Source organism: Calypte anna, chromosome 5A, assembly GCF_003957555.1.
Source record: "Calypte anna isolate BGI_N300 chromosome 5A, bCalAnn1_v1.p, whole genome shotgun sequence".
In the NCBI taxonomy this organism is placed as follows: Eukaryota; Metazoa; Chordata; class Aves; order Apodiformes; family Trochilidae; genus Calypte; species Calypte anna.
In genome coordinates this window covers 27,164,607-27,190,814 of record NC_044251.1, presented here as the reverse complement: position 1 = coordinate 27,190,814, position 26,208 = coordinate 27,164,607, and the positions used below count along the sequence as shown (strand labels likewise).

The 26,208-nt window shown below is 40.9% G+C and overlaps 1 protein-coding gene across 1 annotated transcript in view; it reads left to right on the top strand.

Moving 5' to 3' along the window:
* Nucleotides 1–1,000: 1,000 nt before the first annotated feature.
* Nucleotides 1,001–26,208, top strand: part of FBLN5 (fibulin 5) — a 45,825-nt gene continuing 20,617 nt past the window's right edge. The window contains exons 1-4 of the mRNA XM_008492424.2: nt 1,001–1,447; nt 3,551–3,605; nt 6,065–6,116; nt 7,243–7,485. Of these exons, the coding sequence (XP_008490646.1) occupies nt 1,431–1,447; nt 3,551–3,605; nt 6,065–6,116; nt 7,243–7,485 (367 nt within the window). The 5' untranslated portion in view covers nt 1,001–1,430. The remainder of the gene's footprint in view (nt 1,448–3,550; nt 3,606–6,064; nt 6,117–7,242; nt 7,486–26,208) is intronic.

Below are 26,208 nucleotides of genomic sequence, written 5' to 3'. Positions count from 1 at the left end.
AGTGGGGATGGGCTTGTGTTAAGCCCACCTGTGCCTGATTAGGGTGGGCCCCAACTGCGCATGAGCAGGATTAGGGGGCCAATAAAAGGTGAGGCTTGAAGCACAGGCTCAGCTCAGTCCTGAGCAAGCCAGCAGAGAGGTCAGTCAAATCTGGAGCAGTAGCACCGAGCCAGGCTGACCAATTCTGAGACAACAGACTCAAGGCACTTTTTGTGCAGCTCTGCTGGAACACCTGTTGGACCTTGGAGCACTGTGTTCTAAGAGAGGTTTGTCTCGCAACAATGTATGATGGATTTTATCTTGCTGGACACTTTCCTTAGGAATAAAGGGTTTCCTCAAATGGAAGACTCAACAGAAATTCAAAGTATTCATTTAATGTCTATGTCTGTATTTAATTTCAGTGTTCATCTTTGGAACTAGGATAATCATTGTAGCCTTTGATTGCTTACCTCTCTCATCTCGTAATTGGTCTGCTTGACCTACTAAAGCTCTGGCTGTGGCAAGGCTGCAAAGCACCTGAAAAAGTGTTCTATTTCCTTTGTCTTCAATCATGACTGGAGATCTGTGAGATATGTTTTTCCTGAGAACTATTTCATCTCACAAAGTGCTCCCTCAAGTGTGGGGTCAGTTTAAAAGGGCCAGCATTTGTAGACAGGCCATTTGTTTTCCTTTAAGCATTTAATTTGTTTATTCCTGTTTTCAAATAATCCCCAAGCAATATAGTTCCTGTAGCTGCGATCATCATGAATTCAAGTTATTCACCTCCCAGAGGGTCAGACCTTTCATCAGGATGCCATTGGCACGAAGCAGAGAGTGTTGCATATTCATTGTTTGAGACACCGGCTAAAGGGCCTCCAAAAAGCCTGACCTCTTTTTTTTTCTTTTTTTTTTTTTCTTGTCCTCAGAACAAGAAAAACAATCCCTTCCCTAGTCCCTTGATAAGGATTTCTGTCCAATAACGGTGCTCTCTGCTCTGAGGCACATTTAACTGTGAAGCTTGCAGCAGGAGAGGCTTTCCTTCAAGCTGTTAGTGTTTTATCCTGGCAGGCTCCTCGAGGTTGTTGTGAGGAGTCTAGCCAGTTGGTGAGCTTTGTAATCTAAACCAGCTGTCCCAGGCTGAGGCCCCCATTTGCATTGTTTAACATACTTAGAAAATGAAGTGTTCATTTTTAACATTCCTCCTCCAATTGGTTTAATGCTGAATTACAGAAGAGAACTAAGCAAAACCAGGTGCTTTCTCTGTATTCTCTCCAGTGTCTGAGGAGGTACAGACGGCTCCCGATCTTCTCCATTACTTGCTATTTCATTCTCTGGACTATAAATGACTGAGGAACTGGAGTGCTAGCAGAGGGTAATGTTTCAGAAAACTTTCTAGTTATTCATCAACACAGACTCTGTTTTTTTTCCACCTTTCCTCAACAGTTTTGGACATGCAAGGATTTAAAAGGTAAGTGGTATGCATGAAATGTCCTTACTTACTGAAGGGAAACCTACTTGTGGAAAGTACCTATGGCAGGGATTCAGGGTGCCAATCCACTTGCTAAAGCCATTTGCAAAGAGACAGGATCTCAATGGTCAGAGGTTGGGAAAGATGATCTGACTGTTATTAAAGCTGTGCTGTCTCTGAGTTCTTTCTTCATCTGAGTTCTTTCTAGTCTGTGCTTTAGGAAACCCAGCATCTGCAGGAGTGCTGAATTGTGACAGCAAAGGATCTCACTGTTTACAGTCATTGATTTGAAGCTAATTAGTTATTATTGCAGAGATTACTTTCTAGTTAAAAACCTTCTGCCTGCTGGGCAAGCTACTGTGACCAGCTGAATATAGTGTTGATGGATTGTGCTGCATGTCTGTTAATAATTCTTTAGGGGATTTGAGATCTAACTTAATGAGAAAATTGAGATGGTGGTTGCAGGCAGAACACATATGAAGCACTAAGGTCACCCCCCATCACTACAAGGAAAGAATATATAATCTTCTAACAACGGAAACAAAAGACTGTCTAGAAACGTATGAGTTTTGTCTGAGAGGTTTTATAGGGTATTTTGTTAGCATGCAGTGCTCTGCAGCAATGTAGAGTGTAGCCCAGTTGCTAGGTATGTTAATGCTCACCTCTAACCTGTTGTATTTCCTTCTAGTGCTGTTCTTGCTACATGCAAAGTGTGTATGCAGTGCATGCTTGAAAATCTCTTCAAAAAGATTAGAGGAATCAATAAATGAAGTGCAAGCCTAGCTGGATAATGTATTTTGAATGCTTTTCATACAGCTCTAAGGAAAACTCTGTGCAGAATTTGCCTTTCCTTGTCACTCAAAAGCTGCCAGCAAGCATGATCTGTATTTGCAGCACTATGAACCATTTTAGGGTTTATATTTACTTGCTAGAGCTAGTGCATGTCTCCTCATTTATAAGAAATTTGTTCAAATGTGTTGGTCTCTGTGTGTGGTTTTGTCTGATGAATTTGTAGGTCTTGTTCAGAAGCTCAGTTTGCACTGGAAATCAGAGACAGCTCTAAGAGAAAGTTGGCAGCTCACTTGTGTAGCAGAGCTAAGGATACCTAAAATATCCCTTGCTTCCTGTACTGATTCTGTGGGAATGTATTGTATACAATTGCCATTCAGAACTGGAATCAAAGATAAGCAAGTTGTGGGCCTAACTGAATTGAGAAGAAATGTTCTATTAGACAGTGGAAAAGCACTGAAATCCACAGTACATAGAAAATAAGTAATTTCTTATTGTTAGTAAGAAATGTTACTCAGGAGTGGGAGCTTAGTTGTCCAGAATTTTTTTTGCTTCAGGTAAGAATTTCCAAATACAGGCACAGAGCTCTGCTAGTGGGGGATCCTCTTCTTTTGGTTGCAGTGAGGAGACCTGGAAGGTCCCACTAGATGGTAAGATACTACAACTGGGGAAGGATCCATTGAATACAGCAGCTTCTATTAGCTGATAAACTCCCAGAGTTTGTCTACTTGTGGAGCAGCATATTGCTCAAGACTGAGCAAAGGGACAGAATCTGGCCCTAAGAAAACGGATTAATCTCAGACATGGTCTTTGGGGGATGCAGTGCGGTTTAGCGGTTAGCATGGCTGGCTTGGGTTCAAGACCTCCTGCATCAGATGTTGACTGCCAGGGGGTTGCACTGTGAGATTAGGCAGGGCCTGTGCTCTGCTTTACCCCTCTGTAAAATGTACATAATGTGCAAGAAAAACTTTGATGTTCTCCAAAGAAACGTGTCAGAGAGGGGCAAAAATTATTATGCACTTGTTCACTAAGCAACCGCTGCATGGGGTATCATAAAAAATAGAGTAGTTAATAGACATGTTCGGTCCAACTGTGATCCCAGTTGCATAAAAACATAGTAAAATTAGTGACTCTGAGGTCTGAATCTGGCCCACATTTTTGTGGCTCACTTTCCAGAGGCTAAATTCATGTTAGCAGATCTCCCTGGAGTACACTGAGGTGTCACTAAGAATTTATTCAACCATGTATGTTTAATTCTCTATAACGAGCCTGAGTATCAGAAGGTTTTCAGCCTATTTTCTGTGCACGTTACAGGATACTGACTGCTTTCACACTGGTCGTCTGCCTTTCAAGCCCTGGAAGAGCACAGGTGAGAGGTGTACACAGCAATCTGTGTCCTGTTTTCTCCTGAAGCCCTGTGTGGCATGAGATGTAACTAACTGGCTAGCAGGTGAATAGGAAGCTCTGTGGTCTGGGGTTTACATGACACGGAAGCTGTGTGGTCTAAGGGTTTAGAGGGGAGAACTTGGAGCCAGCAGGATTTTGGAGTTGAACACAGATTGAGTTCATGGGCTCATCCATGCCAGCTCACCAAAACATCCCTGTAGAAACCTGGACCTTACTGAAAACCTGATTCTGCCTCTGAACTAAACATTTCTGGAAAAGGAAATAAGAAAAGCTATCCCATGGGAGCAGGAGTAGCTCAGTTCCGTGATGGGGAATATCCACATTTGGAAAACTTATTCATGTAAATAGGTATTTTCTGTGCCTAGCAGGATTTTGTTTTAAGACTGCTCAATTTCAGACTGTGATCCTGAATGACTGCATCATAGTTCTAATTTTAATATATGTGCAAAACTATTTTTTGTTCAAGAGGCAGATCTTTTGAGGGTGGATAGAAGTAAAGCAGCTCAGTTCTTGAAATAGCAAAAGCATTAGTTCTTTGTGTTCTTGGACTCCAAGTGGACTTCAAATTAAAAAAAACAGTTCCCAAAGGCATGTTAAGTTTGAGTTCCTAGTTAATAATCCAGATATACTCAGTGTCCGGAGCTGTGTTTCTAAATAGCTTTGCCAAAAGACTGAAATGTAGCTGTTATTTTTCTATTACATTGAAAATTTCCTGTTCATGACAGGCTTATTGATATTTTTTGAACATTGGATCTGTATGGGAAATGCTTTTCATGCCCTTGGAGAATTTTTGAAATGTCTTTAAGGATTTGTTTCTATAATTTAAAAAATATTGTTTCCATTGGTATTTTTATAAAAACATCTTGTACCATAAACTCATTTTGAAGTCGAAGCAAAAAATAACTTGAAACCAAGATGACAGCAACAAAATATTTCTGAAGATATTGAAACAGGTAATTTCAAACATATTGGAATCTTTTGGATCTTTTCTAGAATAAAGTTCTGGGAAGTTGTCGAAATCAGTTCTACAGTAGTTTAAATTTTTAATGAATCATTGTTTACTGTCTAAAAGAAAATAATTTTGTTAAAAATGATCTTGACTTTTCCTGCTAGCCTGGGTGTAATCTAGATTGTGCTAAACAGCACAGAAAAGAGAACAAAAAGTAGAGAACATACAATCTTTGAAACATGAGTCTGATTGTACATTCTCCCATCAGAATACCTTGGCTTTCCACTGCATGATATCAAAACATCTTGGAATGCCAAAATAAATGAAGGCAGAATTCCTTCAGAGTTGTCTGACACTTTTAGTAGTGGTTTTCTGTATTCATGTGTGCGATTGGCAGGTGCAGTCCAAATATTGCCCTGTGTTTCAATGCATGTCCCCCCCCAGCTCCTGCAATGGCTTCCTTCCAGTGACTTACCCACATCAGCTCAGCCCTTGTCTCCCATCTATAGCTTACTATACTTTGAACCAAGTACTTTAGTCTTCCACTGATTTCTTCCACAAATCCAGAAATAAGTGTCTATTTATTAATAACACAAGCAAGCAAACAAAACCCAAAACAAAAAAAGGAAGAAGTAAGAATCTTGAGCACAATCCATCCTTATGGATCCCTTGCTTACATCCCTTAGTATAACCTATTAATTGGCAGATCTTGTGCTTGTGAGAACTGCCTGACCCATTACTAAATAGCTGGAGAGCCAGTCAAAAATTATGGAGAACAGGGAATCATTTTAATGGGCTTTGGTACAATCACAGCCAGCACTGTCACTGCTTTAGAACTGCTGAGGGTCACTGGTGAAGTGCTGAAGACTCCAGACTGCAGCCTTGATAAAGACCAGCACCATGGGGTAGGAAAGAACAAGTAACCTTGCAAGCCTAGAACATGTGTCATATAAAGATTTATCATTTTTAAAAGAAAAATTTTGGTGTGAAGGAAAACCCTGTTATTAAGCTTGTAATTTTAACTATGGCTTCAACTGAGTCAGATGGCTAACTTGTTGGGATGTATGAACTGAATTGTCCATATGTGGTGGTTTAGAGTCTGTTAGTTACCTGGTACCTTTTAAACAAGCCCTCCTGCTCTGGCAAAAACAAGACCCCAAAACAGAAAAATGTATTTCTGTGTTAACAAGTAGTATGGAGCCCAACACATGCTATGGGTTGGTTACCCCCAGGGAACTGAGCAGCCTCACACTGTCACCACCTGAGGGAGCAACCTTCTGAATTCAGGGGCTGCCACATGTGCTGAGGTCTCAGGTTCATCCCTTGCTGACTGTCCTTTGGGGAAGGGACTTTATTTTGGTGTACTCTATTGTGTTGAACAATTGTACTAAGCATAATAATCTAGATGAGCATTTGACTCTGCAGCCTTCTCATTTCACAGTCACTGAGTATCCTTTGTTTTTTCATTTTAGCAACAGTGCACTAATGGGTTTGACCTGGACCGTGCCTCTGGGCAATGCTTAGGTAGGACTTTAATTAAATCAATACATTTAAATTGGGGTTGTGAAATCCTGACATTATTGAGTTAACATTGTGCTGCTGCTAGTATGTTTAAGTTGAAAAGTTCTTGCTGTGTGACAAATATGTGTTTGTGTACGTGTATATGCAAAAATATATGTCTGTGTATAAACATCTGTTTGTATTTACACAGCACAAGTATATTCTGATCTTTGACAGAGCTGAGATACTAATAGGTCACCAGTGCTTCTAAAATAATTGTGATGCATTCAGATGAGTTTGGGAGCCAAATGACAAGGGTTGTTTACCCTCCTTTCTCCTCCAGACTACTTATTATGTTTGTTGGCAGCCTCCATTCGGGATTCAGATAGTCTACCACTGCTTAGGGTTGAAACTCCAAGGAAATTGTTGAAGCAGCATAAAGAAACATGCACTTTGCCTGATAGCATCTCTTTATCAGTGGCATTCAGTCTCTGGGACAGTATCTTCTGCATGCAGCAAAGTTACTTGAACACTGAGGGAAAACCAGCAACAGATCGCTTGCCCTGTTATAGCAACCTACTCTTTCTGTGCTCTGAGAATCAAGTATATGCTCAGTTTGGCCGAGCCATTTGTATCTGTCTATCTTTTATTCAGCAGCCACCTCAATCAGAGCAAAAAAGAGGCCTTAACCAAGTCCCCAGATCTGAACATCCCAAACTTTTTCTGTGGGAGGGATCTTGGGAATTAGAAATTGGGATCACAGCTGGACAAATCAAACCACCAGTGTTTGAAATCCTGATCTACATGTTGTGGTTTGGACAGACCCTCTAGCAGAAACAGGCATTATTGTGCTTCAACCGTGTGGAAAAAAGTTTTTAAACTGAACATTTATAGAATAACAAATCAGGTTTTCCCCTCCACTACAGCAGCAAAACAAGTAGAGCACAAGCCATGTTGAGTTTATGGGATATTTTTTTTAAGTATGATCTAACTTCAAAGAGAGGATACAAAAGGAAGGATTTGCTTTTCCTTTCAAAGAGAATTACAATTTTTTTAGCAAAGTCTTGAGAAAAACACGTTAACACATTTTTTTTTTTTGCCAAGTTCCACTAAGAACCTTTTGCAATTACCTTTTGCAATTTCCTTCCAGATATTGATGAATGTCGGACTATTCCTGAGGCCTGCAGAGGAGATATGGTGTGTGTCAACCAGAATGGTGGCTATTTATGTGTACCCCGAACAAACCCAGTGTATCGGTCACCGTACCTGAACCCTTATTCAAATATTTATCCACCGGCCCCAGCACCAGGCCCTGTTCCTAACTACCCTACTGCTACACGACCTCTGATGTGCCGATTTGGTTACCAGTTGGATGAAAACAATCAGTGTGCTGGTAAGTAGTAGAAATCTTTATTCTATATTTTTATTTATGTGAAAGCTTGTCCAACATTGGAGAAAAAATTGTCCTGCAATTGAGCTTTAGTTAATGTATCACTCAAGCCCAGTCTTTTGAAGTTCAGCTACTTTTTCTTAATGGCTATGAGCTCTACATTTGATATAGTCATTTTTCAATGCAAGCTAAAAGAATATTAGTCCTATTATTTAACCAGAAAACCCACTTTTATGGGAGAAGTCATCTTTTTATGAGATAAAGAAGCCATCTGATGGCTGGTGATTTGTCAGTGCATCAAAGGCATGGTTTTTATGCTTATGATTCAGTCCTTGAGAGAGAAGATAGGTGGCAGTCCATTTGAAGCATTAGATGGGAGATGAGGACACCTTGATTTAGTTCTTACCAGTGTGTGGCCTTGTTCAGATTTCTGGACCTTGGTCTTGCTCCTTTAAATGGCATAAATGTGACTTGTTCCCTCTCATGCTTTGTGTTCTTCACTTAGACTGTGAGACCTTTGAAACCCATGTGTTGCTTATCTGGAGAGTGGTACTCAACTGTTAGAAGTACCATTGATTTAATGGCTATAGACTTCAGCTGGGACTGGGAATCCCTTGTTCAAGGCACTGTGCAAACACTCGGGGAAAGAATTGCCGTCCCGGTAGTGTTGACGTTGTTTCAGCACCTTGATATTCCCCAAGTTCCAATACAAAAATCAAATAACCCAATGAAAAACTTCTTGTGTTGGTAGTTTTCCTACTTCTACATTTCTACTTTTGTTAGATTTTTATTCCATTTACCTAATTTTATACTCTGCTTAATTTGGATATAAGCTGATCCTTTGTTTTTCAGATTTAAGGGAGATTTAGATTATATCCCTTTTGTTTGCTTGCTTTTGATAATGTCATATTATGAAGGAATGCAGAGAAATTTTGAACTAAATTAAGTAAATTCTACTGGACAAAATATTTATTTTTATGCCAGACCTGGAATCAAGAAACCAGAGTGAAACCAATCATTGTCAAAACTTGATGCAAATGCTGGCGTTGTAGTCCACAGGTGTACCACAAAGTTAATCTATAACCACTACTTATTTCTGTGTTTCAGTTTTCTAAATGGTAAAGTGAGGTTTTTATCTGTAATTATGTGTAGCTAATTGTCTGTAGGTTTTTATCTTTTTGTGTGTGTGATAGAACTGGTCTACTGTCTGAAATTTCTGGCAGGACTTGGTTTCAGATGATGTACTTTGCTTGCCTAGTGAGGAAACCATGATGCTTTGTGGGAGCAGTGAGAGAGAGATTTAAATTCAGCTGCTTTGGGGCACATTTTTCTGTATTTGAATCATTGCTGTCATTATGTTCCAAGGTGGGAAAAACATTTTCTAACCACTGCTAACAGGAATACCTACTGGAAAATTTTATATATATATATATAAAGTGTGTTTTTTTTTTTTAAATTAGGAGTTCTGAAATGCTGGGATAACTGCTGCGATTGCTGGAAAACTATGTATACTACCTAGTCATTTGAAAATTGCAACTAGTCCTTCTGATCTTAGCAAATTGATCAGCCTTAGTGGTTTTATCTACTGATTTGTAAGCTTCTAGGAGTGTTTTCATTTTGCTAACTTCAATGTAGATGAATTAGGAAAGGAGGCAGTTAGTGGAAAAGAAGACCTGAAGTCAAAGGGGAAAAGAAAAGCCTATATTTTACCCTCTCTGGCCTGCTACTTGCAAACCATACTAATCAAAACTGGTGGATTTTGTAAACTTTTACAGTGGACCTTTCACCCTACAAATTGTGTATGTGTTCCCATTCACCATGGCAGAAATGTGAGGGCTAATGTTTTCTTCAGTCTGGGCTGTTCAATTCTGTCCCTCTGACTTTCAAATATGGGAATTTAATATTGAGTGAAATCTTGGTGAATAGAGACATCAATAAGAATAGATGGGAAAGGAGTGGTGTTTATTTGAATATCACAGTTAGCTGAAAGCATTTTTTGGAAAGTCTACATCAGGCTTGAATTTGGGCAGGTGATGAATCATGTTTGTGCTAGAGGAAGAAAAACAGAACTCAAGGAAAAGATGACCTGTCAGAGAAAAGGGGTCTCTGTTGGGGTTACATTTCATTTTTCATTGTAAGAATTCCTCTGGATACATTGACTGTCTTGATGCAGTATTTATTTTTGTATCTGTGAGCCCTAGGATGGAAAGTGTAAGCACCAAGGGAAGCAGTATGAGGACCGGGCTCACTGCAGTGGTGTTAGGAAGGACTGACCCCCCCTGACTCCAGGACTTCTGCTTGAAGGCCTTGGAGATGAGGTACCAGGGAACCTTTACAGGGCCCTCATGAACCACCAAAATTTCACTTGGGTCATTCAAGAAATTCTGAATCACATGAGTCATGGCTCCCTCTTATTATAAATTATAAGTGTATGTGCTTCCTTGCTTGTCTGCACTCAGCATGTTCTTAGGATAGAAAACCCTTCAAGAGTTAATTCTGAGGTGGAGTAGTTGAAAAAGAGTAAACTGGACGCTCTTTTGCCCAATAGCTGAGTGACTATATTGCTAACAGTTTGGGGTTTTTTGTGTTTTGGTGCCACCTTCCACTCTTTTTTTTCTGTCCTATCCCCTGTGTCCCCTTTTATCACAGTTGACAGAAATGTAGGAAGGCTGTGAGAGGGTCACTCTCTCCTGGCCTGGCACCTCACTTGCCTGCCAAGGCCCTGTGTTCCCTGGCTCTCAGAGGAGTGTGCACCCCGGGTGGTTCAAACAACCTTTCCTCTCATGGGGGCTAATATATTCCAACACAGGAAAAAAAAACCAAAAAACCCAAGCCATTCTTCATTCTTCTTGCTTTCAAGGTTTTTCAGCCTTGTCCTTTCTGACCTGGATGGTCACAGACAGAAGTTCGGTGTCCACCCTTCTTCCCCATCTTGTTCATTAATCACTCTTAAGACTCTTTAAACCTCCAGGTCTTGTCCTTTATGAAAATAAAATCTTTCCAGCACAGGTGCCTCTCCAAGACACCTGCTGGTGACCACTTTCCCCACTCCATTGTGCTCTGCATGGTGCAGAGGCAGCTGTAGCCATTTGTGGCAACAGGCAGAGAAATATTTTACTGATAATTACTTTCTAAATCTTCTGTGGGTTTGAGTCCTGATACATGGTACTTTTACTCTGTAGCTGCTGAATACTTTATATCTTGTGTGTATAAATGTACTGTTTTCAACAGCACAAAGTCTGTGTAAACTCATTCCAAAGCAGGCTGGGGATGATTTATAACCACAGTTAATGCTGGAATAAAAGACCACATGCAGGAAAAAGCAAAGAACTTTTCGCGCAAGAGCACTGCTTGAACTGTTTGTCTTCTAACCCTACTTCTCTATAAATACAGAATAGTTGGTCATAATAATGACTTTTTGTTCAAGGAACTTAGTCTAGTAACTGTTGGCAAGATTAAACTGGAGCAAGGGTCCATGTTCTTGCATTATACATTCATAAGCTGAGAGCTCTTTCCAAATTCCCTTCACTCCACCTTGCTGTTTCCTGATTTACAATGGTCTTTAAAACAAGTCTCAAACACAGATGCTTCTGGGCATTGTGGAAAGAACTCTACTGGGTGGGCTCTTGTTTTTGCTTTCTCTCCCATTTATGCACAATGTGAGGAGATGGGGGGGAGGCATGTAAGAGGGTTGAGTGGAGGGATCAGACAGATGACTGCAAAGACAGACAGGCATCTGCTAGGAAAGGTGCATGCATAAAGCAAGATGTGTATGAGTTGGAGACTCAAAGGAGGAGGCCAGAGGAGTTAATAAATGTGATGGGTTGACCCTGGCTGGATGGCCACCAAAGTCATTCTATCACTCCCCTCCTCACCTGGAGAGGGGAGAGCAAATATGACGAAAGGCTCACGAGTCAAGATAAGGACAGGGAGAGATCACTCAACAATCACTGTCATGGACAAAACAGACTCAACATGGAGAGATCAGTTTAATTCATTGCTATTCAAGTCAGAGCAGTCTCTCCTGCTCCTTTGTCCTCAGAGGGAGGATTCCTCACACTCCCCTACTCCAGTATGGGATCCCTCCCAGAGGAGTCAGTCCCCCATCAACTTTTCCAGTGTGAGCCCTTTCCACAGCCTGCAGTTCTTCACAGCCTCCTACAGGTCCCTGGTCCTGTGTTCTTGGAATGAAGCTTCTTACATCAAAGCACTACCTTTGCACAGATGGGGTTTAGATCATTATCATTTATATTGCAAGCATACCTAAAACCCACATCCAATCCTGCAATTATACTCACTTGCCCTGTGTGCAACCTCATTAAGAACTTCCTATGCCTAGATGAGTTTTCAAGCAAAATAAAGGAACCAGATGTACATGTCTGGGGAGAGGGAAGGGAAGCAACAGGAAACTGAGAGGAGGTGCCCAGGTCTCGTGTCAGGCACATGGCTGTGCTGGGGATAGAGGCCTGAATTCCTTATCCAATGGCTTTCATAAGCAGAGTGAAGCTGAAAGTGAGATATGTGGAACTTTCCTTCCTTAATACACTACGCTGATAGGAAATCACTGATCACTTCTACTTATGTTTCTGAATAGATCAGAGGAGAGGAGAAGTCCCAGAACTTTATCTCCCATTTTATTCAGGAATTTCAGTGCTACAAAAGCTTGCAGTGGTTATCTCAGCTTATTATCTTTCAGTCACAATCAACTTATGCTGTGTTCATTTCATGTTTTAGCACAACAAATCAGTTTACACTTGTAAACTAAAACTTACTGTTTATCTAATGTGATGAGACAAGTCAGGTAAAATAATTAAGTGGAAAATAGAAACTATGTACATTAAAACAGAAGACCAAATGCCAGGGGACTGATTGAAGAAGGATCATTAACACTGTAGAATACAGACACACTACATATAGCCCTGTCCCACTGGATAAACTCACACTGTACAGCTCCCCAGGCAAATAGAATTCTTCTGGGGCCAGCTTCAGCAGTTCTGATCTGATGGCCTGATCTACTCACAGCCCAAATGATCTGCATAAAGGTAATCACATGCCAACTATAAAATATTAATGAGTAAAAAGATACATGTGAAAACACCTACAGCTCCTTCCTCCTTCAGGAAACTAATGCACCAATGCAGAAGATGGGCTGGGGCTGAGGAAAGACAAGATTCTACGGTAGTGTATACAAGGGAGATCATTCCTACAGAACTTTGACCACCAATAAATGTATCTTCCCCCAGGCAGAATCCACCAAAGAGAATGAGGATAGAAATGCTATTTTTCACTGAAGTGAATCCATCTGTGGTGGAGCAGTTGGCTTGATAGAAGAGGTTACTGCATGTGTCTGTCTTTAGCAAGGTAAACTAAACCCTCTGTGGCTTGCATTATTCCTCTTTCATTCCTAAGTGCAGTGTGGGAGGAGTATGGTCTGGTGGTTAAAGCGCAGGTGGGTGCTTCATTTATTTGTGAAACTTCTGCTACTCACGAGGAAATGAGTAAAACTGAACCAAAAAATATAACATGCAAGCCAAGAAGTCTGGCATGCTATTAAGAAAACTGGCATCTCTGTACTGGAGTGAAAAATAGTGGGCTCCTGGGAATGGCAAAGTGTAACAGTAAGTGCAAGTCCATCATTCTGTGTGTCAGTGCCTTTCAAGCATCACCTACTAATAGCATTAATGTGCAATGGTGTGGAAATGGAAAATAAAATAAACACAACTACAGTATAGCCACGACTGAACTACAGTCACCCTGGGTAGACAGATAGATAAGACAACTGAAGAGCAAAATCTCCTCCTAGACTTGTGATTATGATCCACATGGACTTTGAAGTTTTCAGGATCTTGGAGCCAAAGTCCTTGCAATGAATTTATTAGGATTATGTTAATCTGTTTCAAGCCTAAACCACAGACTATAAGTGGTTTATGGTCAGGGAGTTTGGTATGATATTGTCTTCTGGCTGGCCTGATACTATGACAATGGTTTCTTAGGTACTGAGGGGGAAGAACAGACAGCTGGTCAGAAGATCACATTATGATTAAAAACTGTGGCTTGAATTTTCTTTCAGCTTCAGCTTGATCTAATCTGTTTCTGTCTGTGAAAGTGTCATCACTTGCTTATTAGGGGAGATTAAAGTTTTCTGCTTTCTTCTGCATGAGGCTGGGAGCCAGGAAGGAAGCACAGTGGCATACAGAGAGGGACAGCTGAATGAGAATGTGTTACATTACAAAATATAGCTGGTTAGTATGCAGAGAAGGGACATAAGCACAGAATTGACAACGTCCATGTCTTGTTAGATGTGCAAGCACCAGCCCAGTGCTGGAACACTGAAATCTCTGTAAACTGTGAACTCACTCATTTAGTCTTTCCTTTTCCTTTTTCCTTTGAGTGGTATAGTACTTTGGTGTACAAGGTGACAAGAACCCAAGAATACCTTCTCCCTTGCTCTTTGGAGACTGCAAGAGGAACAGGTACACAAGGGAAAGATGTTTAACTGATACACTGGGGTTTGATTGGTTTGATGGCCCTTGTTAAACTTGGTCTCTCAACTTGGCATTATTGGTCACTGGCCTCTGAGCCAAGTAATACCAAGAGCTAATTGGCAGGAGGTTATATGTGTTTAACTTCAGAGAAACAGTAATAATGCCCAGCCTGCCACATCCCCAGGCATGTGCTTGCCAGGGCAGAGCTCTCACCCCAGCTCTTAATTTCTGTATTATTCCTTAGACTCACTGATAACAGTGGTTGAGTATGCAGGGCTTTGTAGCTGCCTTGCATTTGTTACATCTTACTTCCAGGGATTTTAGTAGTGCGAGATCAGTTAAAGCCTCTATGTATTGGTGAGCTCTGCCTGCTCTGGTCAGGTTTTGTGAGTTTCCTCTGTGGGGTAGTTGTCATGAAAGGCAGTCCCACCAACCATACAATGGCAGGGCTTAAAAGGAAATTAAGCCACTTAATATTGCTGAGAGGTTGACAGGCTTCACAAGCACTCTTCCCTCCTCCATGGTCTCTGTAGTTTTCATTCTTCTCTCATTTTCCTTATGGGTGCCTGGTTTTGGCTGTGAATGACAGCCCATGCCTAGCCTTCTTCTCAGACCCTGAGGAATTTTCTTTATCTCCCTATGGTGAAAAGCACAGAGTTCAGTACATGACAGTGTCTTTCTTCACCTGGAGAGCTTACTTATTTTCAGTATGCTTTCTGTTCAGGTCTAGGTTGATCTTTCCTTGTGACTGCAGCACCACAGTGCCTAGAGGTGGCACTGTTCTCAATGACTGAAAAGCCACCGTTTTTCTTGGCCTCTCCCTTATATTTTTTGGGTCAGCTTTGTTTCTTTTCGCTCAGTTCCAGCCTGAAATTGGCCCTCATTATATGTCACAATCAAGATGTTAAGCCAAAATATATAAAAATATGGATTGGCTCCTTTACCAGTATAAATCAACCAGATGGACTGTATGTTTTGCCAGACCCTAGAGACAGAGGTAATGTACTGGCACTGCTCCTTTGTCTTGTCCACAGGACACCAGACACATGACAGAGTTGCCACGCAGAAATGTGAGAGCTGCCTGATGCTGTGTGGAGTTTCACACACGCTCTGACGCCTTCATCTGCCAGCTGACTGGCTTCCCATTTTAGTACTTCAATGGGATGAGGGAATTTTTCAAATGAAATAAAGCTAACAGAGGATGAATGGGAATTACATCTCTCCATCCAATTTGGGGGAATAGTTTCACTGTTTCACTGAAGAGGATGGCCCAGGTGATAGTGCAGGAGTATAGGTGACAGGACAGCTGAAATCAAGGCCCAGGTCCTTAAAGCTTTTGTTAAGGAAAGTTTGCTCTCTCTGACCTTCATTCTTAGTGGAAACTTAGCATGCAAAGAGCTGTTGATCTGGCCTGCAGCCTTTGCCACAGGAGAGCACTGTAACCTCAGACCTCTCTGCTGAATGTTGTTTTCAGAACTGACTTCATACCTGGGGAACCACAATACCTGAGCAACCCACTGGGACCCCTTGGCAGGTCTGGCTTTCAGGCAGAGACATTCAGCACTTTCTGAAAGTCAGTGTGTGTATGATGTCTTCATCCCAGATTACTGGAAGTTGGCGAATGTCACGCCAATCCACAAAAAGGTCCAGAAAGAGGACCTGGGAAACTACAGGCCCGTCAGCCTGACCTCAGTGCCTGGCAGGGTTATGGAGCAGATCATCTTGGGGGCAATCACACAGCACCTACAGGATGGGCAAGGGATTAGACCCAGCCAGCACAGGTTTAGGAAGGGCAGGTCCTGTCTGACCAACCTGATCTCCTTTTATGATCAGGTGACCTGCCCGGTGGATGAGGGGAAGGCTGTGGATGTGGTCTACCTGGACTTCAGCAAGGCCTTTGACACCGTCCCCCATAGCATCCTCCTGAAAAAGCTGTCAGCCCGCAGCCTGGACAGGAGCACCCTGTGCTGGGTTAGGAACTGGCTGGAGGGCCGGGCCCAGAGAGTGGTGCTGAACGGGGCTGCATCCAGTTGGCGGCCGGTCACTAGTGGTGTCCCCCAGGGATCAGTGTTGGGCCCAGTTCTATTTAAAATCTTTATAGTATGGATGAGGTATTCAGATACTGAAAATACATGAAGTTCTTCAGCTAAACAGGGAGACACTAAGAGACGAACAAGTGAAGTGTATTGTTAACTTTCAGGGTGAGAATGGATATATCATCTATTGTTTGGCCTGACACTGACTTATGTTTTTCGGTTGGATTGTTTTGGGTGTTTTTTTTTAAAAAAATTTAAAAATTTATGTCTGATTTATTCTTATATTTTGAGCTTGTTTCCACTTTCTATTTATTTATTTATTTAGTGAAGTGAAATTCTTGTTTCTCATCTAACCCCCTGAGTAAGTGAAACATTAGGTTGTGAGCCAGTAAATTGCTGGTTGGATCAAAGGCAATAACTACTTTTATGGTATCTTACCAACATATCTACAGGTGAGATTAATTGGGAAGATTGTACAAATAGTAATTCACAGAAACCTAGAAAAGCTACAGCTGAGGTCAGGAAATTAAGGAACTGGAAACCCAGCAGTAGGTGAAAAGATAACCTAACAGACAGCCATCTAATGGGAGGTGAACAGTAGAAGGCACTAATGTCAAGAGCAGTGCAGATCAGGAATTTTCTGTCAGTGCTACTGAGACTTCCCCTCCCAAAAAAAGAGAAGGAATAGTCCTTGATATGTTCTGCTGAGAACTGACCAAACCTACTGACATTAAAGTCATTAATTTACTACCAGATAAATGTAGATAAGTTTATGGAAACCTCAGTATAGAGCAACAGTAAGTTGAAGGCATTATTGAGGCTGACTGATAAAGAGTTAAATACATTGTAAAGCTTAGGGTAAGATGACAGCAAATAGAACTGTAAATGAGACAGAGAAGTTATGTATAGTGGGTGGTACAAAAGTATGATTTTTCCTGAATAAGGTGTAATTTGCTGAAATCAAGGACAATTACTTTTAGATGGCACATTGTAAAGCCCTTTATGGCAGTGCAGTGTTATACAAGTGTTATACAAGAATACACAAGGTATGTTGTAGTGGAGGAATAGTACAAGATATATCACCACAAGCATTTATAAACTGCCTTGAATGGCTGTTAGCAAGAAGGAGCCTTGCACAAGCTGGGAGTGGGATAGGAGTTATCAGGCATCTTTAAGTTGCTGTATGTGTGATGTATCTCCAGCTTCCAGCCTGAACAGAGGCACAAAAGAAAACTGCTTTATCTAATGCTGCAGAGAAAAGTTCATAGCATGGGTAAGAGCCTTCACCCATTAAATAGCAGTCACTGTCCCTGTGGTGGAGCAACACAAAGGTGACATAGCTTAAATGGATAGCCTTCCTCAGAGAAGAGATGTCCACAGAGACATCCCCTTTCTGAACAAGGACCCCTGGAGCAGTGCAGTCGTTCTGCCAGACTGCCACTCCTTACTCCTGAAGCAGGGAGAGGAGATGGGGTCTGAAAGCTACAGCACTCTGCTAAATTCCTGGTATAGCAATCCCTGAGGGAATCCCAAAGCAGAGCAGCCTTGGATCACACTCATATATTTCAAAGTCTGACTGTAGAAATATATACAACATTTGTTTCCAGCAAATCACTAAGCACTGCATCTGGAGTTTTAATTCAGAAGCAGATTGAAATTATTTTAATTGAAAGCAGGGCTGAATTTGTGATGAAATAGCCCGGAACTGTGTATTGACAGCTATAAGTTGTTTTCATGCTGTCTTCCACAAAGTCTATAGAATGCTATCTTCCCCATTAAATCAGTGCTGTTCGAAGACATGGTTTCTAAATCCTGTATTATGTATTACATACTACTTAGGTAGTGTATTGCATTTTGGAACAAACCACAGATTATTTATATTATTTTTTTGGCTTTTAACTTAGTGATTTGGCTAACTGACATTTTCAGGAGGTTCATTTAGTCATAGGTGAAAGGTGGCATGAGAAAATAAGATGTTCTTTTTTACAAGGTTACATTTAAGATTTCCAATACTGCCAACAATTTTAATTGGAAAAACTGAAATATTTGTCTTCACATTCCCCAAGCAATTTTGAAAACCTGATTTAGATTTGAGTCCAGAGAGATACGGCACACATGTCCTACATGGAGTGGAGAGTACCTCTAAATGTAATTAGCAGCTAACAGTTTGCCATATATCCACTAATGGCCCAGCAGGTCATATTCATTCTGAAGGTGGTAAGGGATGTATATCATCACAAGATACAAAAGCCTTTCACACTCTTTTCCACCAAAATCTCAAGGCTGGGACATGAAACCATTTCAGAAATGTATGAGCCATTTGTGGTTCATTCCCACTCGCCTAGGGAGAGACATCAAACCCTGAATTAAGCACTATCTGCACTGCTTTGTTGGAGGTGATAAGAAAAACTACAAATGGTAAGATGCTGCTAAGGGTTTGCTAGCCATGCTTCTGTGCTGGAGATAGCGCCTTCTAAAATGTTCCTGCTTGCTTGCACAACTGAGTGTGACCAGATAGCTTCTGGTAATAAGGGGCTAATAAAGGAAAGTACTATGATAAATGAAAAAATGTAGTTTAGTTTTTCACTAGAGCAGGCCCACATGATGGAAAATTCACTGGGATGTGCCTTCTGGAGAGTAAGAGCAGGAATTTGCTCCAGGAATTACCACAGACATTAAATGTTCCTGCTGGTTGGGAACATTGTCCTTTTTGTTTATTTATTTACTTTTTTTTTTTTTCTTAAAAAATTATATAAACAGAACAAGTTTTTTCAGGCCAGGCTACTTGGAATTGAACCATTTGGCTTGGGAATGCTCAATTTGAACATGTGTTTCTCTAACTTTTCATGGGTACTGTTAGAGCTGTTGATAGCCTCTATCACATTGGTAATATGACTGGCTACATGTTCAGCCATGGAACAGAGGATATAGCTTGTGACTAGGGGCCATATCCTTGGAGAAATTAAAACTTTAGCTGAAGAAGGCCCTGAGCAACCTGACTAGATTGCCCATGCTTTGAGTGGAGGGCCATAGCACAATGAGTTCCAGAGGTAAAGTCCAATATGTCTTGTGCAATAGTTCAGTCCAGCCTGAAGGGCAGGAGCCTGTGGCTGTTACTGGTTTTGGCTTTTCATTTGTCTAGAACTTCCATAACAGGAAAGTTACATTCTCTTTGTCACACAGACTTTGAGTTTTAGCACTGGTTTTGAAGTGCTGTAAGATCTTTGAGTGGAAGATAATATAGTAAAGTAAGAGCAGTAGTCAGAAGTGAAAGATTTTATTCTCAGCTGAAAGAGAGGAGGGGAGAGGAAAGGAAGGAAAGGGAAAAGGAAGACTCCTTTTTTTTCCACGGAGCCATGAACTGAAAGTAAGGAGAGCCAGAGAATTGCCAGTAGACAATCCACATCACACACCAATTGGAACAAACTAAACCCTCACATCCACACAGTTTTCATTTATCCAGAAAGTTTGCAACCTGGTTGGCTGGTGGCAATATTTGGAATGTTGCAAGCAAATGTGGTTCGATCATTATAAAAAAGTAAATGCCAAATCTGAGTCAAAGCCAGTTATTTGAGCTGGGATTGTAGGCATTTTCCAGTGATCACCACCACAAAAATAAATAAATAGATGGCTTGCTATGTATACACTCGAAGGGGAATATTGCCCAACATGCATAGCTTTTTGCTATTAGGAGTAACGAGGACACAGCTGTCTGAGCCTGGAAGCCAGTATTTGCAGAGGATAATTCTCAAGGATTTTTCTTCTCCACTGGCTTTTGTCCACTACTCATTCTTTGCTTCCAAAAGAGCCCAAAAGGCCCTAGCATTTATACAAGAATTACCTTGGCCTTGTGGTACTTTTGAGATTGTTACAAAGCATGCTAACACATGGATAGATTTGAAACTCAGATTAAATATGAAAAACAATTTTCTCCCCAATGTCCTTAGTGCCAAGCATAATGTTCTCTCTGTAGTCAATCACAGCAGCTCCTAGAGCAGCTGGCAAGGGTTGCTGCCATCAGCAGAGATCTGAAACTCCTCCTTCCTAAGAAGGACTTCAGACTCCCATTGCCTGCAGAGCTTGTGGCTGCACCTGGGCAGGACAGTGATGTGATTGCTGGGTTGTGTACAACTGGTCAGCTCTACAGAGCCTCTAAAGCAAAGATAAAACTGCCCCAATGCCTTGACATGTTCTGAAAGAACCCATGGTGTGGATAGGCTCTTTTCCCTCACTTTATCAGCTAGGTTCAGAGAATGAGGTCTTGGATTCCTGGAGGAAGTCAAAGTACTGTAGTCCATATTGCATGGGTATTTGACTCATGCAGCGTTAAGTGACATAAGGCAATCTACAGCCATGCTGCCTCCAGCTGGAGCCGCCTGCTATGGCCAAGCCAAGCAGCTTTGAACACCGTCCATTCCTGACTGAGGTGCTGGTGCTGACTGCTGAAGCTTTGTGAGAGTTTAGTTACTGATAAATCTCATTTTACTGCTCTGGTTCCCCATAATGGAGAGTCTCTGTTTGCATACGTGCACCAGTGCATTTATTAAAGTATATTAAAGATTTCAAAGTATCCTATGAGAGTGACTCACACATCTATACTGAATTCTCCCTAGGGGTATGTACATATTGCATACATAGAACCACCCTTGTATTTTCAGGTCTCAAATACATTGATCCCACAATTGTTTGCACCACATGCTGAAGCAATGACATGACATGACAAAACTTTTGTCATGTCATGTGTCAGATGTGGTTACATTTTAATGTAACATTTAACTTACATTAAAGTTACATTTAGCTTCCAGTACAAGTTTGTTATACCCTGCAGGTGGGTGTTTGCATCCCTTTTGTTTTCATCGTGGCTTTAATTTCTGGATCTATTTGGATCAATTTCTTCTGCAGTATAAAAAGTAGGGTTGTTCTCCTCTCTACTAGTTATTGGTCTTTTCACAGACTCAGACCTCTTTAGCCTGCCAAAATGCTTGGAAAAGGAGCTCTTAATGACTCAGTTAAAATGTACGGTCAAGAAGTTCACTTATTAAAGGAAATGTAAACTGACCACCAATTGGCTAAACCAGCTGGCTGGACTATTTGTGCTAGTGATTTCTCAAAGCTCCTCAGGGAGTGAAAGTGGGAATAGCAGTTCTCTTCTTTTAGTTCTCTCATGCTCTGTACCCCAGCAGAAAAGTCTTGAAAGAATTCATTGGAGGAGAAGCCAATACAATTTCACAGACATTTTTAAAAGCTTTATAAATAGTGCTTTAAACTCCTATATTTTTACTATGTTCCTTCTTACAGGGCCTTACTTAGCAAACCCATATAATTGCAGAGAAAATGTAGAATTCAGACATAGAAAATGCACTTTTTCCATGTTAATGGTTCTGCTTCTCTAATTTGAATTTTTTTGAGCCTCATTTTTGCAGCAAAGGAAGGATTGTAAGGACCTTTTGCTAGAAGTATGGTTTAATTTCTTAATTTATTTCTTCCTGGCTCTGATGGCACATGTTTCTCATTTCTGTTGCAGTAGAAAGTGTCAATTAAATAACTTCCCAACAGATGGGAGTCTTCTCAGTAAGTATTCACTGGCTCCTCTCACCACCCTACCAGCATATGATGTTAGCATGATATCAGTGTAGCATACAACCATACAAAATAGGTCATTGTGAGAAATTGGCAATAAAACAGTAATGCTCCATTCATTCAGCTGAAAAATATGTTTCCTGCTGATGAAGGTGAAGTTCATGTTGAGCAGCAGCTGCTTAGTATATCCTAATTGAGCAGGTTCAGTGTCATCAGTGAGATGCTAAGGAACCTCCACCCCACTCCAGTGGGATACTTGGGCCACTCTTGTTCTGCTGTACCACAGATACTTCTAATAGCTTAAGAGCAGTGGAGGTATAAATGATATTCCAAGTTCCCATGCAATGAGCATGGATTTCATAAGTTCTGCAGAACCCACATAAGGATATAATGAATCCAGAGAGTGCAGTCATGCTCCAGCCCATGGAGGTTCCATGTTTAAGAAAGGCCTTTAATTGGAATCAATTGTGTGTCTCATTTCTGATGCCAGGGGTAACATGCAGACAGCATTTGTGCCCAAGCTCTCATGGGACACTGGGAACAGCCTACAGCACTCATTGTCATCTTGTACCAACAAGGAGCCCTGAGAATGGGTGGGAGTGGGGATCTGTGGTCATGCAGCTGATGCCAGGTGTATGAACCATGCACAGATCAGTTCTGAGCAGAAGGGGAGGAGGCTGATTCCCCTTTTGTCCCCTTGCTACAGACTCACCTGCTTGACTATCCTACAAATCACAAAAGCAGAACTAGAACTGTACTCAAGAGAGCAAAGTCCTTTCACAGTTTAGCTGTTGTTTATCACTTCTGAGTAATGCTAAAAGTGTTTTAGCTAAGGAAAGGCTTGGATAGCTGGCAGGAGATCTAGAACCTGTGACACATGTTGAGAAATTTTCATACCAGGCAGAAGCAGCAGCATTACAGATTCATGCCTCACACCACTTAATATCCCCTTCCAGGCAGACCATCTATGTGAAAAAAGACTTAAATCCTTACTTAGCAATCAACCAATAACGTAATGCATATAGGATGCAGATAAAAAATTATTTCGGCAACCAACAACCAGTCCTCAGACACTGAAACATGCGATTAAACAGGTGTTTAGGGAGTTCACCTTGGATTGCCTCCAGGCTCGGCAGGGTCGGTTGTCCTTGGAAAAAACACTGACCCCACACAGCAGCAGTTTGAATTTGGCTTCAGTCTGCACTTTAGGAATGTGGCATTATTATTTCTCCCCTTTTCTTATCAAAAGTAATTATCTTGAGAAAAAAAAAGTTTTGAGAAAACATGTGATTTCACTGAATAAAAATCTACTACTGAGGAAACTATTTCTTAGTGTCCAAATAAGGACTGAAGGAGAAGTTTGGAGAAAGTGTTCTGTTCCAAATAATCTTGGAACTGATAGCCATGTTGCTGAGCTCGGATGTTTAGTCCTGACCTGCAATTATTCCTAAAAAAAAGTAGGCATCCAACTTTTGTATTATTTTAAAATGGATCTCTGAGAGTTACAATGACTGAATGAAGTTCAGTGTTTGAACAGATATTCTGGAATGAGCTCACAGCCTTGAACCTCTCTGCTAGAACTTAGTGCCTGAAGAACAGGGTGAGCTCGTGGGGCTGTGATGGTTCAACACAGGGATTGAGTTACCAACAGAATAAAATAAAGAAGTAGAGGCCCAAATCACCCACGCACACCTCCTAGTAGAATGGGGAAGGATACTTTCTATAGTAAAGTTTTTTCACTCTGCAAGACCTGTGCTCTCACAACTGTCAAATCAATCTTCAGCCTTACTCCAATGAACCCCCACGGTGCTAACGGATCTCAAATAATCCTGATGGCAAAACACACTCACTTTAGTCAATAGTTGGTCAAAAGAAGGAAACACACTCATAACCGCTACTGTGACCCACAGAAATTTGTGGCATGATTATCAGAATTCATTACTTAAGAAAGGAAGTCATGCATACTAAATATGTTCCAAATAGAACAAAATGTAACAGTCCATCTGAGAAATAGCACATATTGCCAAAAGCATATTGTCTTGGAAATCTGCTTTCCACATTCGCTTTCCTCTTGAATGCAGAGTCCAAGCAAAGTTTCTCTTTTAATCACCAAAGTCTCCAAAAATGTGGTTCTAGCTCAGAGATGATGTCCATGTCCTTCCATGACAGGTCTCTGCTAGGGACATTATCACCTTGCCAGTCAGCAAGGAAAGGAGATGTCATGGCGGGTGTGGAATGGTCATAGTACCCTGAGCATGGATGATGCCTGTAGAGGGGTAAGGATGGTCATGGATCCCACCACTTTCAACACCAATGGATGGAATTAACAATACAGTAGTCTGCCTTGTTGCTCTAATGGCAGGGGCAAATAATCTCCTTGGGATGGAGCTTTCACATGCATTTACCCTGTTGTGTGGTATGTAACTACATGCTTGTAAATACCAAAAGAAGAGTCATCAATACTTCTGTTGCTGGTTTTGTTTTGTTTTGTTTTTCATTTAAAAGTAGCTTTTTGTCAAGAAAGTTTCTTTCTGAGGGACTCTGATATTGTCTCTGAATGGATGAGCTGATCATAAAAACTCACCACAAGAAAGACATTGAGGTGCTGGAGAATGTCCAAAGAAGGGCAAGAAAGCTGGTGAAGGGTCTAGATAGCAAGTCTTTAGAGAAGGGTTGGAGAGAACTAGGGATGTTTAGCCTAGAGAAAAGGAGGCTGAGGGGAGATGTTATCACTCTCCACAACTACCTGAAAGGAGGTTGCAGCAATGTGGCTGTCGGTCTCTTCTGCCAAGTAACAAGAAATAGGACAAGAGGAAACGGACTCAAGTTGTGCCAGGGAGTTTTAGATTAGATACGAGGGAAAAAATCTTTATTGTAAGGGTTGTCATATAGTGGATCAGGCTGCCAAGGGCAGTGGTTAAGTCACCATCCCTGGGGGCATTCAAAAGGCATGTAGGTGTGGTGCTGAGGGACATGGCTTAGTGCTGGACTCAGCACCATTGGACCTGATGATCTTAAAGTTCTTCCAAGAAGGACAGTTCTGTGACTCTGCTACTCTGTGATTCTACAACTTTGTTTCACTCTGTATTCTTTAATGCCTTAAGTCTTATGCACAAATCCTGTTTTTTCTGGGCAGAATAAAGGCAAGGAGTGTCTTTGCTTACATTCTTTGAACCTCATCTTCCAGTGGGCAGGTTCTTCCATTTCCTAAGCAACTCTGATCCTCCTCCTGTCTGCTGGCTTTCTCTCCTGGATTTCCACCTCTTAAAGTTACTTAGCTTGCCAAACAATCTCCTGCTTCCTGCATGTCCTCTTCCCCTGGCTTCCAATTTACTCCTCTAGGGACTTTTTGATTCAACAGATTGCCTGTGGTAATAACCTGGATTCTTCCTCTTTGATAAAAGTGCAATGAAAAAATGAAAAATTGCAGACACCTACATTTAAATCTTTGAAAAGGAGAAGTGACTTGAAAGAACGTGGAAGAACAAATTCCTATTGCCATTTTCAGTAGTTTTACTGACCAAGATAAATCTATTAATGACTAAGGAAATTAATAAAGATGTAAGTAGAAAATCTCAGATGTGGTGGTTATGGATATAGATAAAAATCACTAAACATTCAATGATATTTAATAATTCAATGAAGACTGTAAGACACCACTTCAGACACATAATTTGTATTTTTTGTGACACAGGCCACAAAACCTTATCCAGCAATTAGTGTTTCAAGAACACCATTTCTCTGCTACAGGATATTTTAAAGAATAAACACTACTCGGATATAAGGCCCTAACATGAGATAACATCTACCATGTGATTTATCAGGCTTTTCAGATGGTTGGTCAATAGTACTACTAAATTTTTTTTCCTTATTCATATCTTATTTTATTTTTAATTTTTATTTTGAATTTGTCTTTTAAACATTGGATTTCAACCCCTTGTCTTTCACTAGTTTCAGCAAACATGTCTTGCTAAAAACTTTGTTTCCATGAGGATGCTTATTGATTACAGGCAAATATACCTTGAACCTTTCCCCAAATAGAGTATTAAATGCAGCACTACCTTGTTCTGAAACAAATTTCAGTGACTTGGAATTACTCTTTGGAGATTTCCTGAACTCTTTGCAATATTGTTTTTTGAAGAGCTGACACCAGAACTGTATTTCAGTAATTATTTTACTAATGCAATATACAGTGGTAAGAACAATTTCCTGTGTCTACACGGTGTTGTCATGTTTATGCTTGTCCTTTCACCAACATTGTGTCAGGAAAAAATCATGTTTGAGTGATTATCTGTAATGATCCTAGAGTTATTTTCATGACCAACATTTTTTAGTCGTGTTATATGACCTTGCATTTGTCTGCCTTGAAATCCACTTTCAGATGTGTTCACCATACCTAGGAAATTACGTTTATATAAGAGCTTTCTTCATTTTTTAATTCTTAACTCCACTATCTTGTGATCCTCTGCATTTTATCCCATATGTGGAAAACAGGAGACCAAAACCAGTTCCTCAGATTTCTGTACACACTTACAACATGATTCCACATTTATGGTGCCCTCCTGAGATTCCTGCTCTCCTAGTTTTAATCTCTTAGACTGAGCAATACTGAATACGTCTGGTCC